The following is a 16,839-nucleotide window of genomic DNA, read 5'->3' on the forward strand; positions in this document are numbered from 1 at the left end:
TCACGGCCCTTCCAAATTCTTCGAGAGGTAAAAAAGTCAGCCAAGACACAGAGAGAGAGAGAGAGAAAGAGAGAGAAAAATCCCACATCCTGCTTTGGGCTGCCAGCAATCTGAAGTGCCCAGAGATTAATTCTATGTCTGGCCTGGAAATGTGACTTTAAAGCATCAGTTGGGGGGTGGGGGGGAAGGTTGGGGGGAGGCCAGGCTAACTGGGGCTGGCATGGTGCCACTGGCTCCCCCCACCCCATTCTGAGCCCCAGCCCCCCCCCCAGCCCCAGCCATGTTTCAATGTAGACAGCAGTAAACCCCAACAGACAGCAGATCTGGCTCCCTCCCTCTCTCTTGCGCTGCGCCAGCGACTTGGAGCAACAGCAGCTGCGCTGCGTCTCCCTCGGCAGGCGCAGATGGGCCGGAGTGCAGGGCTTCCGCTCGCTGGCTGCTGCAGGCTTTTAAGAGGCAGGCGGGCAGGCAGGCTCAGCGGCCTGGGACGCAGCTCCCTCCCCATCCCACGTCCCCACCAGAGAGCTCCCCTCGGCTGCCCAGAGGATGCTCCGCTCAGGCCTGCATTGCTCAGGCAGGAAAATGGAGAGAGGAAAAGTTCAGGGGAGGCAGGTTGGATGCTGCAAAGAAAGGATGCTGCACTAGGAGGGCCTGATCCGGGGGGACTCTTTTCTTACAGAACCTCCAGGCCCAGAGGCAGTCTATCTAGACCCCCAGGTTCTAAGGAGCACTGTGAGTCTAGGGTGCTGGGCCAGATGGGCCCCCTCGGGCCTGATCCAGAGGCTGCAGGGCTCTTGGGGGTAGTGGTCCTGGGTTCTAATTCTGGCCCAGTTCTGAAGCTTGCTGAGTGAGGGATCAGGCAATCTCTCTCTCTCTCTCTCTCTCTCTCTCTCTCTCTCTCTCACACACACACACACACACACACACACACAGGCAGCATGGGATGGTGGTGAGAGAAACTCCCTCACAACAACCCTATGAGGTAGATCAGACAGAGGAAGAGCAGCCTTCTCCCAGGCCCCCCTTTGACACTCTAACCCAGCAGTTCTCAACCTGTGGGTCCCCAGATGTTGTTGGACTACAACTCCCATCATCCCTGAGCTCTGGCCTTGCTAGCTAGGGGTGATGGGAGTTGTAGTTCAACAACATCTGGGGACCCACAGGTGGAGAAAGGCTGCTCTAACCAGACAGGGCTTGCAAGACAATCTGCCATGGCTTTTCAAAGGGGCCACCACAGTTCAGACTCTTCTCTGTGGAGCCCAGCATTGCAGGCTCTGACTGGCAGCAGCCCACCAGGGTCCTCAGGCAGAAAAGACCCCTTTCCCTACCGCCAGCTGCCGAGTCCCTCTTCGGCCGGAAATGGTAGGAATCAAACTCAGGAGCTTCCACGTGAAAGGAAGCTGCTCTGCCAGCCCCTCACAAGAATGCAGCTGGATCAGGCCAGAGGGGACCCAGCGCCTAGTCCAGCTTCCTGCCCCATGCGGAAGCCCACAAGCAGGAGCGGAGCACCACAGCAGGACGTGCCCCCCCACTCTTGCTCTGCTCAGCAAGATGTGAGGTGATGGCAAAGGGTGGCCCAGGAGGATTCTGGGAAACAGGCCCCGACAGACAAGGCAGGATTTAAGGGAGGCAGCCCGGCTGCTTTGCGGACCCCAAAGGGGCTGCTGTCCACAACCAGCTGGCAAGCAGGCGCAGGGGACACCCCCTTCTCACAGTCACACGAGGCAGGTTTACTCCTCCCAGACAAATGTAGGAAACGGCCTTCCTACTGAGACAGGCTGCCAGCTCATTTAGCTTGCAAGCGTTTGCACTGACTCCCCTGTATTTCTCAGCTCTACCTGGAGAGGCAGAGGACTGAACCACTCCCCCCCCCCATTTTCTTTTTAAAGCCATCTAAACTGGCGCCCATCACAAGCTTTCGTGGGAGTCAATTCCATAGCGCTGCACCAGGGACGGGTCTTCCAGAGGGGTGGTTGGTCCAGCCCGCCCCCGTCTGAGCAACTGACGGCCTTGTGGGCACCTTAAAAGACGGTGGCACAAGCCTCTGTGGGAACAGTGGGCACGAGAGAGGAACCTCCGCAAATAGAGCTTTCCTTCCATCACAGAAACAAGCAAGGAAACCTTCGCTGATTAGGGTTTTTTGTTTTTAAATGCATCCTACCTTTAAAAAAAATGGTTTCAAGGTATCTCAGACATTGAAAAAAGGAATGCAACCTAGAAAGCAAAAAATAACTAAAAATGCAGCAGGCTTTGCCACCCTGGTGAGCTGCCCATTCAGATATACTGAATGGAGACTTTCCTGCTCTGGCCGCCCAGAACTTAACTGATGAATCTGCCTTTGTCAGCCTGGTGCTCTTTTTGCCCTGGGCTAAGGCTCTGCTGGCCGGGGCTGGTCAGAGGTCATTTGGAGGGCACAAGGATTGAAACTTCTTCAGCACCTACTTCTGCATGCAGAAGGCCCCAGGTTCAGCCACCAGCATCATCAGTTAAAAATGGATCTTGAGCACATAGGAAGCCGCCTGATGCAGAGTCCATCTAGCTCAGGGTGATCTTCACTGACTGGCAGTAACAGCTTTCCAGGGTTTTAGGCAGGAGTCTTTTCTTCAACCCTACGCAGAGATGTTGCCAGGGATGGAACCTGGGACCTTCTGCATGCAAAGCAGGTGCACTACTGCTGAGCTACGGATGAGCAAGCTTCCAGGAAGTTAGGGAGCTGCCATATACTGAGATCGTTGGCTCCCTTTAGCTCAGTACCGTCTTCACTGGCTGGCAGCAATGGCTCTCCAAGGTTTCAGGCAGGGGACTATTCCCAGCCCTGCCTGGAGATGCTGATGGGGACAGAACAGGGGACCTTCTGCATGCACGGCAGATGCTCTGCCATGGAGCTTCCCCAGTGATGGAAGGGTTCTCCTCCCCAGCCTGAGACCCTGGAGACCAGCTGCCAGTTGGAGCAGAGAACAGGGGGCTGGATGGACAAATAGCCCAATAAGGCAGCTGCCTCGTCTGCTGGCTGCAAGCAGGCGGCCCCAATCCCTGGCTACCTGCAAACACTCGGCATCCTCCCTGCTCCCACCCCAGCCCCACTTTGTCACTGCAGCTTTTCTGGTCCCCCCCCCCCAGCTCACCTGGGGTGTGGGTGAAGAGGTGCAGCGTGGAGACTGGGGTTTGAGAGCGGGGTTGGGGGCCACTTCCCCATGCGGCTCTTTCTGCTCCCAGGAGCCTGAGGTTACGCTCAAATACTCCGGAGGGGCTAATTTTAAAAGGCCACTAAACCAAGGCTGCAGCAGATGAGCCGGCGTTATTTTTATAGGCGGCTGAGAAAACTGGACTCGGCTTGGGGCTTGCCGGTCCTGGTAGATGCCGCGTGGTTTGCACATTGAGGAGGCACTGGTAAAAAGACGTTGCGGACAGGCCTCGGAGGAACTCTGGGGAACCACAAGGGCCCTTCTGAAAGGGTTCAGGAGTTGGGCCTCGGTTTGGTGGGCGGGCTGTTGATTTGATTTATTTCATAAAATTAATGCACAGCTTAACTTTTAAAAAAAGAAATCTCTCAAAACAATTTGCAAAAAGAAATGTTATCAGTAAAAATAGTTAAAGCCAACTATTTAGTTCCAAACCTAGACAGCACCTTAAAAAGCAGTGACATCACCTTGCCAACAAAGGCCCATATAGTTAAAGCTCTGGTTTTCCCAGTAGTGATGTATGGAAGTGAGAGCTGGACCATAAAGAAGGCTTATCGCCGAAGAATGGATGCTTTTGAATTATGGTACTGGAGGAGACTCTGGAGAGTCCCATGGACTGCAAGAAGATCAAACCTCTCCATTCTGAAGGGAATCAGCCCTGAGTGCTCACTGGAAGGACAGATCCTGAAGCTGAGGCTCCAAGACTTTGGCCACCTCAAGAGAAGAGAAGACTCCCTGGAAAAGACCCTGATGCTGGGAAAGATGGAGGGCACAAGGAGAAGGGGACGACAGAGGAGGAGATGGTTGGATAGTGTTCTCGAAGCTACCAGCATGAGTTTGACTAAACTGCGGGAGGCAGTGGAAGACAGAAGTGCCTGGCGTGCTCTGGTCCAGGCGGTCATGAAGAGTCGGAAACGACTAAATGACAACATTTAGTTCCAAGAATAAAACCAGCAATGAACTGAGAAGAGATTAAAATGTAAATCAACGTTCTACATGCCTGATATTACAGGGAGGTGCCCACACGGGGGCAGCTGAACTGTGAAACTCACTGCCACAGGAAACAAGGATGGCCACCAACCAGGATGGCTTTGAAAGACAACTCATGGAGGGCTCCTAGCCATGATGGATGCTCTCTCTACCTCCGCAGTCGGAGGCAGCAACGATCCCAAACGCAAGTTTCTGCAAACCGCAAGAGGGGTGTGTTGCTGTGGAGCACAGGCTTTCCACAGGGACACCTGGCCGGCCCCTGAGAACAGGTTGCTGGGCTAGACAGACCCACCTTGGCCTGATCCAGCGGGTGCTCTTCAGAGGCTCCTTCTCCATGTAATACAGAGAGAGGGAGAGTCACCTGCTAAGCCCCATCGTCAGAAGGCCAGTGCAAGGCCTGCCATTTGTGCAATAGGGCTCCCCAACCCTGACCTCCCAAAATTGGCTCAGGGGAGAAGCTTCAGAGGAGTGTATGGGGGGAGGGGGGGTTGTTCTGCCCAACAGGCCAAAAAGCTCGTGTGGACAGAGCAACTGCACCAGCACTATGCTGAACTCCACCCTGGGAGTCGCTTAAGAGCAGCCAGATGGAGCCACAGCCTGAAGTTGGCTGGTTTGGGGGGGGGCAACTCTTGCCCTGCTCAGCTGGGAAGGGCACAAAAAGGCCAGAAGACAAACTGCCTGGATATGTGTGTAAGACGTGCTGGGGGGGTGGGGATGGGGGTTTGCGGCGAAGGGAAGTGATCCTGGCGGTGGCCCTATGAACATCCCTCCAGTGATTTATAGGAAGTATAATCCAATAATATAGTAAAACAGAACAGTGTGTTTGAGATGGGTTTGATTCCAGGAATTATAAAACAAATTATTAAAAAGGGGAAAGAGAGAGAGAGAGAGAGAAAGGGGGTGGGCTTTGGGGGTGGGAGAAAAGCCCCACTGAGACCAGATTGGAGTAAATTGGGCACAGATGGGTGGGGGAGGGGCTCGCAGGACTCCCCCCGCCGGAGATGCCCTGCCACAAGGCACGGCTTCAATTAACTCGCTTGCAAACTCCGTTCCAGCCACCCCTCTCTCCCTGTGCCCAAATTACAGATCCCCCCCCCAAAAAACACGCCACCAACCACATTCTCCACGCGTCTGCGGTCAGGATAAAGGCACCCCCCACTTCCCTGCCAGGCGGGGCTCGACACCTGGGGCAAGGTGTTGCGCTGGCCTCCTCCTGGACCTCCTGAGGGCAAAGGGAGCCCGCCAGACCTCCTTCTGGAGAGAGACGGCATGCAAGGGACAGAGATCGCAGCTTTTGGGGTGGGGGTGGTGGGTGGCACTGTTCCGGACTGCCAAGGAACTACCAAAAGGGGGCTGGCCAGGCATCACCTTCCCCTACAGCACTTTGAGGCAGAGTGGGGTGGGGGACAGGAAGGAAGAGCAAGGCTCAAAGGAAAGAAAAAGGTTGCACAAGCAATGCTTTCTGGGTGCCACAGAGGACGACACAGCAGGAGAGCCACAGATCTGACCTGCTGACCCCAGGATCTGCCAGCGCTGCTCTCCCGTGAGGATGACAGCCACAGCAGGAGGGCTACAGGGGGAGAATTTAGGTGAGGCCCAGGCAGGGCTCTTTTGATGTGTCAGAGACAAACACTGAAGGGGGCCCTTCCTTGGACCAAACCCACTGGCTGCTTCTGCCCATGAGGAAGGACAAAGGCAGCCTGCCTAGAGGTACTACATTGGGAATGGCAGGTGGGGAGTGCCCTGCTGTAGCCCTCGGGTCCTGCTGCTAGCTTCTTCCCCTAGGGGGCACCTGATTGGCCATTCAAAGAATAGGATGCTGAAACAAGGTGGGCCCCCTTTGGCAGCAGGGCCAATTGCGATAGCAGAACCTCCATGCCCAGGGACAGTCTACCTCTGAATACCGGGTGATGGGCAACAACAACTAGAGAGATGTTGTAGCGCTCAGGTCCTGCTTTGCAGGCTTCTTCCCGTTGGCTGGCCACTGCAAAAACAGGCTGATAAACAAGCTGGCCTGATCCAGCTGGCACAGGGCTCTCCTTAGGCTCTTATAAGCGCCTCTCCACACAGGAAGCAAATGGTCCCATGGGAACCCTGAGCTGGATGCTAACCAGCAAGAGTTGCTGGTTATCTCAATATCTCACTTCTGCCCGCTGGGGTTTTGGAATTCAGCAGTTTTCTCAACCTGTGACTTCCAAAGGGCCTCCTGGGCACCAGAGTTGTGTCCTGCCCACAAACCCAGCGCCTGAGGACCGAGGCCTGGGGCTCCTTCCTGACTCCTTCCCCCACCTGTCCCCCTCCAGTACCTTTGGGCTGGGAGTTGTAGACAGCAAACATGTTGATGGCCATGAGTTGCAGCAGGCGGGTGCTTCCGATGGGCGAGGGGCTGTGCCCCAGCAGCACCCGGAACTCGCTCAGGACCTCAGCAGCCACAGCAGGGAAGGTCTCCATCCTGAAGAAACCAAGGAAGGAGGGGAGGCATTGTGTGCATTGCTCATTATTAACAACGCCGTTTGCATTGCATTGTTATTTCTATTACAGTCATACCTCGTGTTACGTTTGCTTCATGTTACGTTCTTTCAGCTTATGTCCCGTGGCGACCTGGAAATACTGGAAAGGGTTACTTCCAGGTTTTGCCACTCGCGCATGTGCAAAAGTGCTAAATCGTGCTTCGTGCATAAGCGCCAGATCGCGCTGCGCACCTGTGCAGATATGAAACTTCAGGTTGCGCTCTTTTCATGTTGCGAACAGGCCTCCGGAACGGATCCCGTTCCAACCTGAGGTATCACTGTATTATTATTATTATTATTATTATTCACTTATCTCCCAGTACAATTATCGTAACGACAACCTGGGAGCAGAGGACCGCAAGCAAGATGATAAAAAGGGGCAGGGAACCAAGTCTTGTGAGGAACATTTTAGGGAGCCGGGGATGTTTAGCCTGGAGAAGAGGAGAAACAAACTTGTTTCCTCCTGCTCTGGAGGGTGGGTCTCGAACCCATGGCTTCAAGTTCCAAGAAAGGAGATTCCGACTCAACATCAGGAAGAACTTTCTAACTGTAAGAGCCGGACGACAGAGGGATGAAGTCCCTCAGATGGTGGTGGCCTTTCCTTCCTTGGAGGTTTTTAAGCAGAGGTGGGGGGGGGGTCCTTGTCAGGGATGCTTTAGCTACGATTTGTGCATTGCAAGGAGCTGGACTAGATGAACCTCAGGAGTCCCTTCCACCTCTACAATTCTATGGGGATGAAAGATAACGGCAGAATCTGCTAGAAAGCCAGCTGTTGTGGAGACGCGGAGAGGTGTCGAATTAAGACTAGAGAAACTAAGGTTCCAGTCCCCACTCAGCCACGAAACTCCCTGGGTGGCCTTGGGCCAGTCACTGCCTCTCAGCCTAGCCTACCTTGCAGGGCTGTTGATAAAATGGGGAGAAGAACCATGTACGCCACCTTGAGCTCCTTGGCAGCAGGGTGGAATATAAATGTAATAAATAATAATAATAATGGGGTGTGGGGCAAGCAGGGGAGGTTGTGTGGGACTGAGAAAAGCTGCTATTTCTCAGCAACACTGGCCTACTTTATGGGGCTGCCGTCGAGATCTGCCGAGCACAAGGAGACAAAGTACTTTGGTGAAGAGAAATTACCACTTTGACCCTACACGTGGTTACCACTGGAAAGTGTGTGCGTGTGTGTGTCTCAGTGAGTGAAATCGCTTCCGCTGTTTTGTCACAGGAAACATGAGCACCTGCACTCTCATTCACAGCAGAGGGAGCTCTGCAGGTCGCCCAGTTACGAAGCCAACTCAAACTCGGCCCTTGTGGGAGCTGACGTGAACCCGAGGCCCTGCGGCCGTTGTTTGGACTCCAACTCCCAGCACACCCAGCAGCCAGCATGGCCAGTGGTCAGGGATGGTGGAAGTCCGAGAGGGCACAGACTGGAGCTCCTTCTTCCTCGCACCCAGGGAGGCTTCCCAAGAGGGGCAACGCCAACTCCTCTGCCGTCACCCAAGAAGCAATGGCCACCTGAGGGAAAGCCTGGGAGCCAAATGCTGTCCAGGGACAGCAGAATGAATGCTTGGCATGGGGGAGGTTCAATCCCCAGGCTTGCTACCCAGAATTCGGTAGTGAGTGAAAATGGGGGAGAAAGACGCTTATCTGCCAGAGATCCTGGGAGGCTCAGCCGGTCAGAGTGGAACATGCTGGGCTAGATGGACAAGACAAAGCACACAGCAGAAGAGCCTGGTGGATCAAGGCCCTTCTGGTCCAATGTCCTCTTCTCACAGAGACCAACTAGGTGTTCCCCTGGGAAACCCGCAAGCAGGATTCAAGCACAAGGGCAGCAGCCTCCCCTCCTTGGTTCCCAGCAACAGAGACTCAGAAGCATCCCCATCTCCAGCTGTGGAGGCAGAGCAAAGCCCTCGAGAGCCTCCTCCTCCATGAATTTGCCTAACCCCTTTAAAAAGCCGCCCAAGCTGTTGGCCATCATGGCCTCATGTGGGAGGGAGTTCCACCATTTAACTCTGCGCTGCACTAAGAGGGACTTCCTTTCCTCTGCTCGGCATTTCTCTGACAATCTGCCTCAATTTGTCAGGAGCCAATCCCTGGAGGACACGATTTGGATCGGGGGGCATCAGACCTCAATGCTAAACAGAACCTCCACAGGCAGAGGCAGTCTAGCCCTGAACTCCGGGCGGCAGCGGGAAAATGGCACGAATGGACTTGGCTGGGGACGAATTTGTTCTGATAAAGGAGGGCAGCTGCTGGACGAGGAGGGCCAGACCTGCGTCACTGCTGCGGTGGCGCTCCCAGCCCCAGCCCCGGCTGGAGTGCTGACCCTCTCCCTCGCCCCCACCCGCCCCGCCCTCCAGAGCCGGCCTGGGAGGGGGAGGGAGGAGGAGGAGGCAGCTTCACACCCTGTGCCCTCCGCTCCAAACACAAGCCCAGTTGCTAACAATATTGGAATTCCAAAAGGCCTCGTAATGTAGGAAAAATAAAACAAACATCCTGCAGCCTTACCCAATCCTGGTAAACAGCTTCCCATGGGCATGGAGAAAACTCAGGACGAACCTTTTGTTCAGCTGCATGGGAAAGAGGGGGGGAAAGCAGAGAGAGAGAGAGAGAAAAGATGATGTTGAAGAAGATGAGAAAACAATTTGAACGCTCCCTTTTCCTGTGAACGAGCCCAGAGTCCCGGGTGACAGGATAACCTGGCCTGGGATGTGCAGAGGGGGGTGGAGGGGCGGCAGATGGGAACCAAATGTCTGTGCCCCGGCCCTCCAAGCGCGAGGGCAAGTGCCAGACAGCTGCATTTTTTGAGGGGGGAGACGTGCTAGGCCCACGGCACCCTCTGCTGGCGGACAAGGTTCTCTGCAAGCAACGGGAGCATGTGTGCAAGGAATCCCAGGGGTGCCCACCTACCGCCACTTTCCAGAGGGGAATGCGAGGGCAACATGCAAGGACCTAAGAAGAGCCTTGAAGCTGGCTCAGCCCAGCCCAGCAACCTGTCCTCAGTGGCCAAAGCAGGACCTGAGCCCAACAGCAGCAACTCTCCAGTTGTCCCCATTCCTCTGGTTTTCTGAGGCAGACTGTCCCTGAGCATGGATGGAGGTTCTGCTTTCACAATAGGGCTTCCTAAGAGCCTGGCTGGAGCAGGCCAAAGGGAGCCCATCCAGTCCAGCCTTCCCAGTGGCCTTCCAGATACCCCAAAGGGAAGCCCGAGAGTGGGGCCTGGGCAACAACAACTCTCCCCCTCCTGTTATTCACACCATCCCCGTAAAGCATTCTTAAACCACTTGAACAGTCACGGCTTCCCCCAAAGTATCCTGGGAACTACAGTTTGCTGGAGGGCATCTGTCACTACTGTGGAATTTGCACTAGGCCTCAGCAGATGCAAGAAGAGGCGAAGGTCATTCTTAGGCTGAGTGGGAGGTGCAATCACAGAATTGTAGAGTTGGAAGGGACCCGAGGCACATCTAGTCCAGCCCCTGGCAATGCAGGAATCTTTTGCCCAACGTGGGGCTCAAACCCACAACCCTGAGATTTAAGAGTCTCATGCTCTACCAACTGAACTAAACAGAGCAATGTATTAAAACCAATACATTCACTGGAACGACAACAAACTGCACATGGAGGAAACGCTGCCAGACAGAGAGAATCAAGGTGGTTTTTCCTCTGTTTTGGACATATTCTACCACCACCAACCCCCCTTTGCTTTGCCAACTCTCCTGTACTAACCCAACTGTGGCACAAATCCATTTCCAAGACAGTAACTGGCCCAGGAATCCCATATCCTGCCCCTCCTCGATTTTGCAAGCAGGCTGCCATGCAATGCCTGAAGCATGGTGGCGGGGGTCGGACCCAACCAATTCCTGTAGTAGGGAGGGACACACACAGAGCATGCAAGTCCTGTCAATGCGGCTCCTTGCGGGGAAGACCCGAGTTCTAATGCCTCATCTAGCCACAAAGCTCCTTGAGTGACCTCAAGCCATCCACCAGCTTTCTCCTTTGGCCAGGCCTACCTTACAGGGGTGGTTGCAAGGAGAAACGTGGGGGACAGGTGTCCATTGCCCCGAGTGCTTTGGGGGAAAGGAAGGGGATGTACATTAAATATAGGTGAAGCCTCAGATAGTTGGGGTGCAACATGGGAAGAATGGAAGAGAAGCAGTGCAGAGCAGTGGTCGGAGCAGGGGGTTCAGGAGTACTGCATTGGTAAGCTTTTAATGTTTGATGCTTTATTATGTTTTTAATGTGTTGGAAGCTTCCTAGAGTGGCTGGCGTAATCCAGCCAGATGGGTGAGGTGGTATTATTATTATTATTATTATTATTATTATTATTATTATTATTAACTCCTCATCACTCCTGGATGCTGGCCCTTCTGGCTGAGTTGCAGTCCTAAACACCTGGAGGGCACCAGGTTGGCTACCCCCTGGGCTAGAGCGCTGGGCTAGGATCTGGGAGGGGCCAGGGTCCAAAATCCCCTGACGCTCAGCCCTCCTGAAGTTCCCTGGGTGAGTCACTGCCTCTCTCTCAGCCCAGCCTGCCTCACAGGGTTATTGGGAGGATAACATGAGAACTTGTGGACATCCAACAAAGCGGAATGTTGAAAGATTCAGGACAGATAGAAGGAAGTCCTCTCTGCTGCAAGACGCAGCGGCGAGGGCCACCAACTTGGATGCTTTTAAGAGAGGATTGGACAGATTCATGCAAGAGGAGAGGGCTATCAACGGCAACCAGCCATGAGGCTTCCGGAGAGCAGTTGCTGAAAACTGCAGGAGGGGAGAGGGCTCCTGGGGTGGGGTCACGCCTGGGGGCTCCCCCTGTGAGAAGAGGAGACCGGGCTCGGTGGGCCACTGACCTGATCCCGCCGCCAGGCTCTTCTTATATTCCTATGCTAGTGGGGGAGAATCGCACACACCACCTTGAGCTGCTTGGAGGAAAAGCAGAATATAAATGTTGCGATGATGATGGTGGTGGTGCTCTGGGGTGGGAAGGGAAGGGCAAGGGAAGCCCCTTCCCAGCTCCCTCCGTGCGTGCGTGCGTGCCTGCCGCCTGCCTCCCGCGTGACCCCGATGAGCTCAGCCCTGGGAAGAGGCCGGTGGGAAGGTTCAAGGGCAGGCCAGCGGCTGCTCTCCAAATGACTCTCTGCGTGGTTGTGCTCTTGGCGTGACTCACCTGCCGGCAGGGCCCCCCCTGGGAACCTCCTGCTTCTCACAGCCAGAGGGAAACGGAGCCCCCGGGAGAGGAAGTGGCACCACCTGCTGGTTGCGGCGGCTGCGCGAGGCGAGGGGGAGGAGGGGGGGCACACATGCACTTCCCCAAAGCAGTGGAGGGATGAGAAATGCGCCCCCTGTGCCCCCCTCCACAAAACACGAAGAGCAAAGAAGACAGCCCAGTGGCTGCCCTTTCTCACTTTCTCAACAACCCAATTATCCAGAGGGGGTTCCCCCATCTCCTGCTACCCCATACAGAACACACCAAAGCAGACTAGTCCTCAGTGAGGAAGATGTCACGGGCGGCACTTGTGGTTTGGGCGGGGTGTACGGAGGGGTAGCTCGGCTGAGCCCAGGCCTGGATATCCGTGTGGATTTTTGTTTACATTGTGCTCCGTTTTGCAACTGTTAATGCATTATCTTGGAATGTTGCTTTATGTAGGTTCTCATGAGCTGCTTGAGCATGGCTCCGTCATGGGAAAGCAGCATACAAATAGAGACACAACGATAAGGCTGAAGATCGTTCACCCGCTCACACGTTTCGATCTGAAACACTTGGGTGCCGCCCCGCAGCAAAACTTCCCAGGGAAAGCTGATTAGGGGAGGTTTGTACAATCTTGAGTGTGACTGATGGTGACAAGAGCGCCGTGAGCTCCTTTTCTAAGGAACTCTGATTCTGGGGGTGGGGAAGTGCCCAAAGAAGGCAATATGAATATAGGCAATGCCATATCTATAGGAAGGACATAAGGACACAAGGTCAGCCATCACACTACGAATTTACCAAATGGTGAAGTCGCTCCTGAATGTGGTATCTAAAACTCTTGCTAATAATAAGAATAATTTTATTAATTATATAGCCTGTCCATCTGACTGGGCTGCCCCAGCCATTCTGGGTGGCTTCCAACAAAATACAAAAACACAGTAAAACTCCAAACATTAAAAACTCCCAATAGCTAAATGGTTATCAGACTTCGAAAGGCTGCTTTTGCAAGATTAGGTTCATCAGTTTTGTTGAAATAATAATTAAACTAGCTAGCTGTAATTGGATTTCAAATAAATGTGCAAGCAATTGTTACTGCTTTGAATTTTATTGTGTAATTTTCTTCCTGAGTGTGTTGTGCATGTCACTATTCTGAATAATGCTTCTTATGGGGTAGGGTGGGGGGGGGCCTTGAGCTTATGGAACCAAGGGGCAGAAGCCCCCCCCCAAATCAGGAACCACCAGCCTAATCCTTTACAGGAACCTAGGAAGAGTCCTGCAGCAGGTCCCCCAAAAGAGGACCATCCAACACAACACCCTCTGATTAGCAAGTAGGACCCGAGTGAATCAGCAACACTCTCCTCGCCTGCGACTCCCAGGAAGACAAATATGGAGGCGTTGTGTCTCCCACAGGGGAGGCAGAGCACAGCTATTGTGCTGAGGAGCCACTGGCAGCAACAGCCCCGGCTCTGAGCACCAATCCATCTGGCCCCGATCCGGGGGGCTGGGGCTCTGCACTCGGCACCTGAGCCCCAGGATCCCTGGTGGGAAGGAGGGCAGGCACCAAATAAGGGCAGGATTCCAGCACAGCTGCTCCGGTAGGGCTGGGATTAGGAGGAGGAGGAGGAGGAGAGGCTGCTTCCAGTTAAAAATGGTTACTTCAGGTTTGGAAGCAGCACTCTGGTATCTGTTCTTTATCAAGCGAGGAGGCAAACTTTCCCCTCGGCAGCCGCGACGCATCTGCGGAGCAGAGAAGGGTCGGCGGAACCAGCGCGGGGCAGCGGAAGGACAAGGCTTGTTTCTTTGCCAGGGGACCGGATGCGGGAGGGGAGGAAGCAGCGCCACGGATGTCACGGTGGGGGGCAGTCTGGGTGGCTGCTAAGAAAAAAAAAGTAAGAAGGAGGAGCGAAGGGAGAAGATGCACCCAGGGACAAACCCAGCCGGGCTCAGCGGAGAGGCGTGTTTGTCTGACCGGTTGGCACAAGAGCCCCCCTCCAGAGCCCCTTTCCCAGAGCAGGCCTCAGGCCTCCCTTGGGAAATGGGTGGGCCAGGAGAGCAGCGCTTCCTCCAACCTCCTGAATGCTCACAAACATCAGGAGAGGCTTGGAGCAGCAGCTGGATCAGGCCCTCTTACCCAGCATCCTGTTCTCACAGTGGCCAAGCAGATGCCCCGTGGGGCATGGGGAACCGGAGGCAACAGCCACTGTGTTCTTCCCACTTGGAATTCCAAGCCAATTTTCACAAATGATGTTTTGGGGGGAAATCAGAATATTGTGCCTTTATTGTCACCCATCCTGATTACCCTGTCATGAAGGGCGGGGTGCAGATCTTTTAAGACATAAATTAATAAAACCAATGTATCGTGATTTAGTTATTCACTTAAAAAAATCAAACTGTAGCATTTCCACATTAAGCAGAGCAACCTGCTACTGGCCCTAGAATTCAACACCCTAAACCTCTTGGTTCCTTCTTTCAAAGAAAAAATAGGCTCCTAGTCCTGATGATTACTGATAAACTGGGGTGCATGTGGGGAACACTGAGGGAAGGAATGGATTCAGAAGCCAGAGAGGGAAGGGGGAGGATCCTGAGTGGCTGTGGCTACAGAAGGGAGGGATTCTGTGATCTACAGAGTACTCCCCACAGGTTGATGCAGAGAAGAAACGAGCAAATATAAGCCAACAACCAGGGCACAAAAATGGGACAGTTTCTCAGTTTACACACACAACCACAACACAACCACAACGCAAGTGGCTGCAAATGCCTGCACAGCCCTTGGAGCTGAGGGCCTCTGCAGAATGGGATCCTGCCTGGTCCTCTCCTGGGTCAAGGGAGCCTGGCACCCTCCTGCCATGCCCAGCGGCCCACTTCTCCAGCCAACCAGCTCCCCAGTAGTCACAGCAACCTGCCTTCTCTCCTCACTTTTAAAATTAAGACGCTGAGCCTCTTTTCTCTTTTTTTGGCCTTTGCGTGCCTGGAAACTCTCGCTTCACCTCACCCCGGCCTCCTTGTGGGTGGCAGCGAAAGGTCAAGTGGGGCCGGAAGGAAGGGGAAGGGGGCAGGCTCCACGCAAGGCTGCCCTGAAGAGGGCTGCAGGGAGCAAGGAGCTCAGCCCCAGCAGGGAGCAGGAGCGGCACTCGGTGGGACAGTTTCCCCAAAAGCCTGTTTCGCTCCCGAAACGCAGAGCGCCAGGGAGGAGGGGTGGGTGCAGCTGGTGGCTGGGAGGCGGAAGGGGCCGGGGGTGAGCCAGGCGCTGCGTGCCGAGAGTCACGTCCCCAAGCCCGCGGGGGCCGGGCATGTGGTTTCCGCGTCTAACCAGCCCAACTGCAGCCTGGCACCCGCGGCTTCCTCCTCGGAGAACTTCTCTCTCCGTTAGAGGAAAGAGACCAAACCTCAGGGCTCGAAACAAATACGGGTCGGGCGCAAAAATAAAAGCTGAGGGGTGGTTTTGGTGACCGGGTCAAAGGAGCTCGAGGAGGAAGAGGGGGAGAGAGAGAGATGAAACACACACAGCAGCACTCTGGGTTGCCAGTCACGGCACCAGCGAAGGAGGCTGGGGGGAGCAGAGCCTCTCTCTCTCTCTCTCTCGCCTGGGAACCTGCTTCGCAAACAGAAAGGAGGGGGGAACCCCCAGCGCTCGCTGAGTCAACCTCCAGGGCTTTCAGCAACTGCTCTCTGCAGGCCTGGCACAGCAGGCCAAAAGCACAGTGCTGTCCCTGCCAGCAGGGCACCCACATGGTGACCCCGAGTCAGTGGGATCCCAGGAACGCGCAAGTCCAGGCAGGTGGGGTGAAGGGGAGTCCCCCCCCCCAGGTCGGGCTCCAGTGCTATGAAGAAAGAGCTGTTCGAGTGTGGAAGGGACTCCCCTTGGGAGGCGTTTGACTCTCCTTGCTTGGTGGTTTTTAAGCAGAGCTTTGCTGGCCATCTGTCAGGGATTTTTTAGCTGAGATTCCTGCATTGCTGGGGGCTGGACAAGATGGCCCCAAATGGTACTTTCCTACACTACAATTCTACTGTTCTATGAAAGCCAGGCACCCCAGGGAACCTCCATGAGCCCAACGGGCGACAGGCTTAAAGTGACAGTTGAGCACTGACTCCTGTGTGACACTGATGGGCCGGGAGGAGGCAGCTGCGCTCTGCCATTGGCAGAAGAAGGGCTGGAGGTCAGGGGCAGAGAGCACCTGCTGGGCATGCAGAAGGTCCCCGGCTCAATCCTTGGCAGCATCTCCAAGAAAGGCTGGGAAATGCCTGAAACCCTGCTGCCAGTCCGCGTAGGTGACACTGAGCTAGTTTGACTTGGAATAGGAGCCACTAATCCATCTTCTTGCCCAGCTCAGCCAACGTGCCTCCCGTGACCCTCTGCTTGCCTCCTTCCTGCCAACCTGCCCCTTTGCTTCTGCCCAGATGCTTCCTTGGAATAGGGCAACATATTGGCAAGGCCCCGGATCTCTCAGGCCAAAGCACCCACAGCAAAGCAGCCCACCCACCCAGCACCCAAAGTGCCAGCGCAGCCCATTGCTCAATTAACACTGTCGTTCCAAAGGCTGGAAGGGCCAAGGTACTCCCCACCAAAAAACCACCCTCCATCCATCCCTGCAAGTTCTTTCCTCATTCTTTATTTCATTTATATTTACATCCCACCTTCTTTCCTCCAAGGAGCTCCAGGTGGTCCTACAGGTCTCCTTCCCACCTCCCACTTTCTTCACTTAACAATCCTGTGAGGTCAGACTGAAACTGAGTGACTGTCTTCCAAGGTCACCTAGTGAGCTTCATGACAGAGGGCTGATTTGAACCCGGGTCTCTCCCAGGTCCTGGTCCAACACTGCTGTTGTTATTATTGGTACTGAATTGTATGTTAAATGCTTCTCTGTGCTGTGAGCCACGTAAAACATTTATCGGGAAGAAACACCTTTAGCAAAGGAAGTTATTCTGAGCTGGTGGGGGGGCGGGTCGGAATAAGAGTGCCTGAAGGCCGTACGTGTCC

At 54.6% G+C, this 16,839-nt stretch overlaps 1 protein-coding gene across 4 annotated transcripts in view; it reads right to left on the reverse strand.

Annotated features, from left to right (window-relative positions):
* Positions 1–16,839, reverse strand: part of SMG6 (SMG6 nonsense mediated mRNA decay factor) — an 88,114-nt gene that overhangs the window by 58,168 nt on the left and 13,107 nt on the right. For all 4 annotated transcript variants that reach the window (XM_083715006.1, XM_083715005.1, XM_083715004.1 and 1 more), the window contains exons 9-10: positions 9,185–9,246; positions 6,479–6,624 (exon numbers count right to left, since the gene is read on the reverse strand). In XM_083715006.1, coding sequence (XP_083571132.1) covers positions 6,479–6,624; positions 9,185–9,246 — 208 coding nt within the window. The remainder of the gene's footprint in view (positions 1–6,478; positions 6,625–9,184; positions 9,247–16,839) is intronic.

This window comes from Podarcis gaigeae (genome assembly GCF_964106915.1).
Source record: "Podarcis gaigeae genome assembly, chromosome: 15".
NCBI classification, from domain to species: Eukaryota; Metazoa; Chordata; class Lepidosauria; order Squamata; family Lacertidae; genus Podarcis; species Podarcis gaigeae.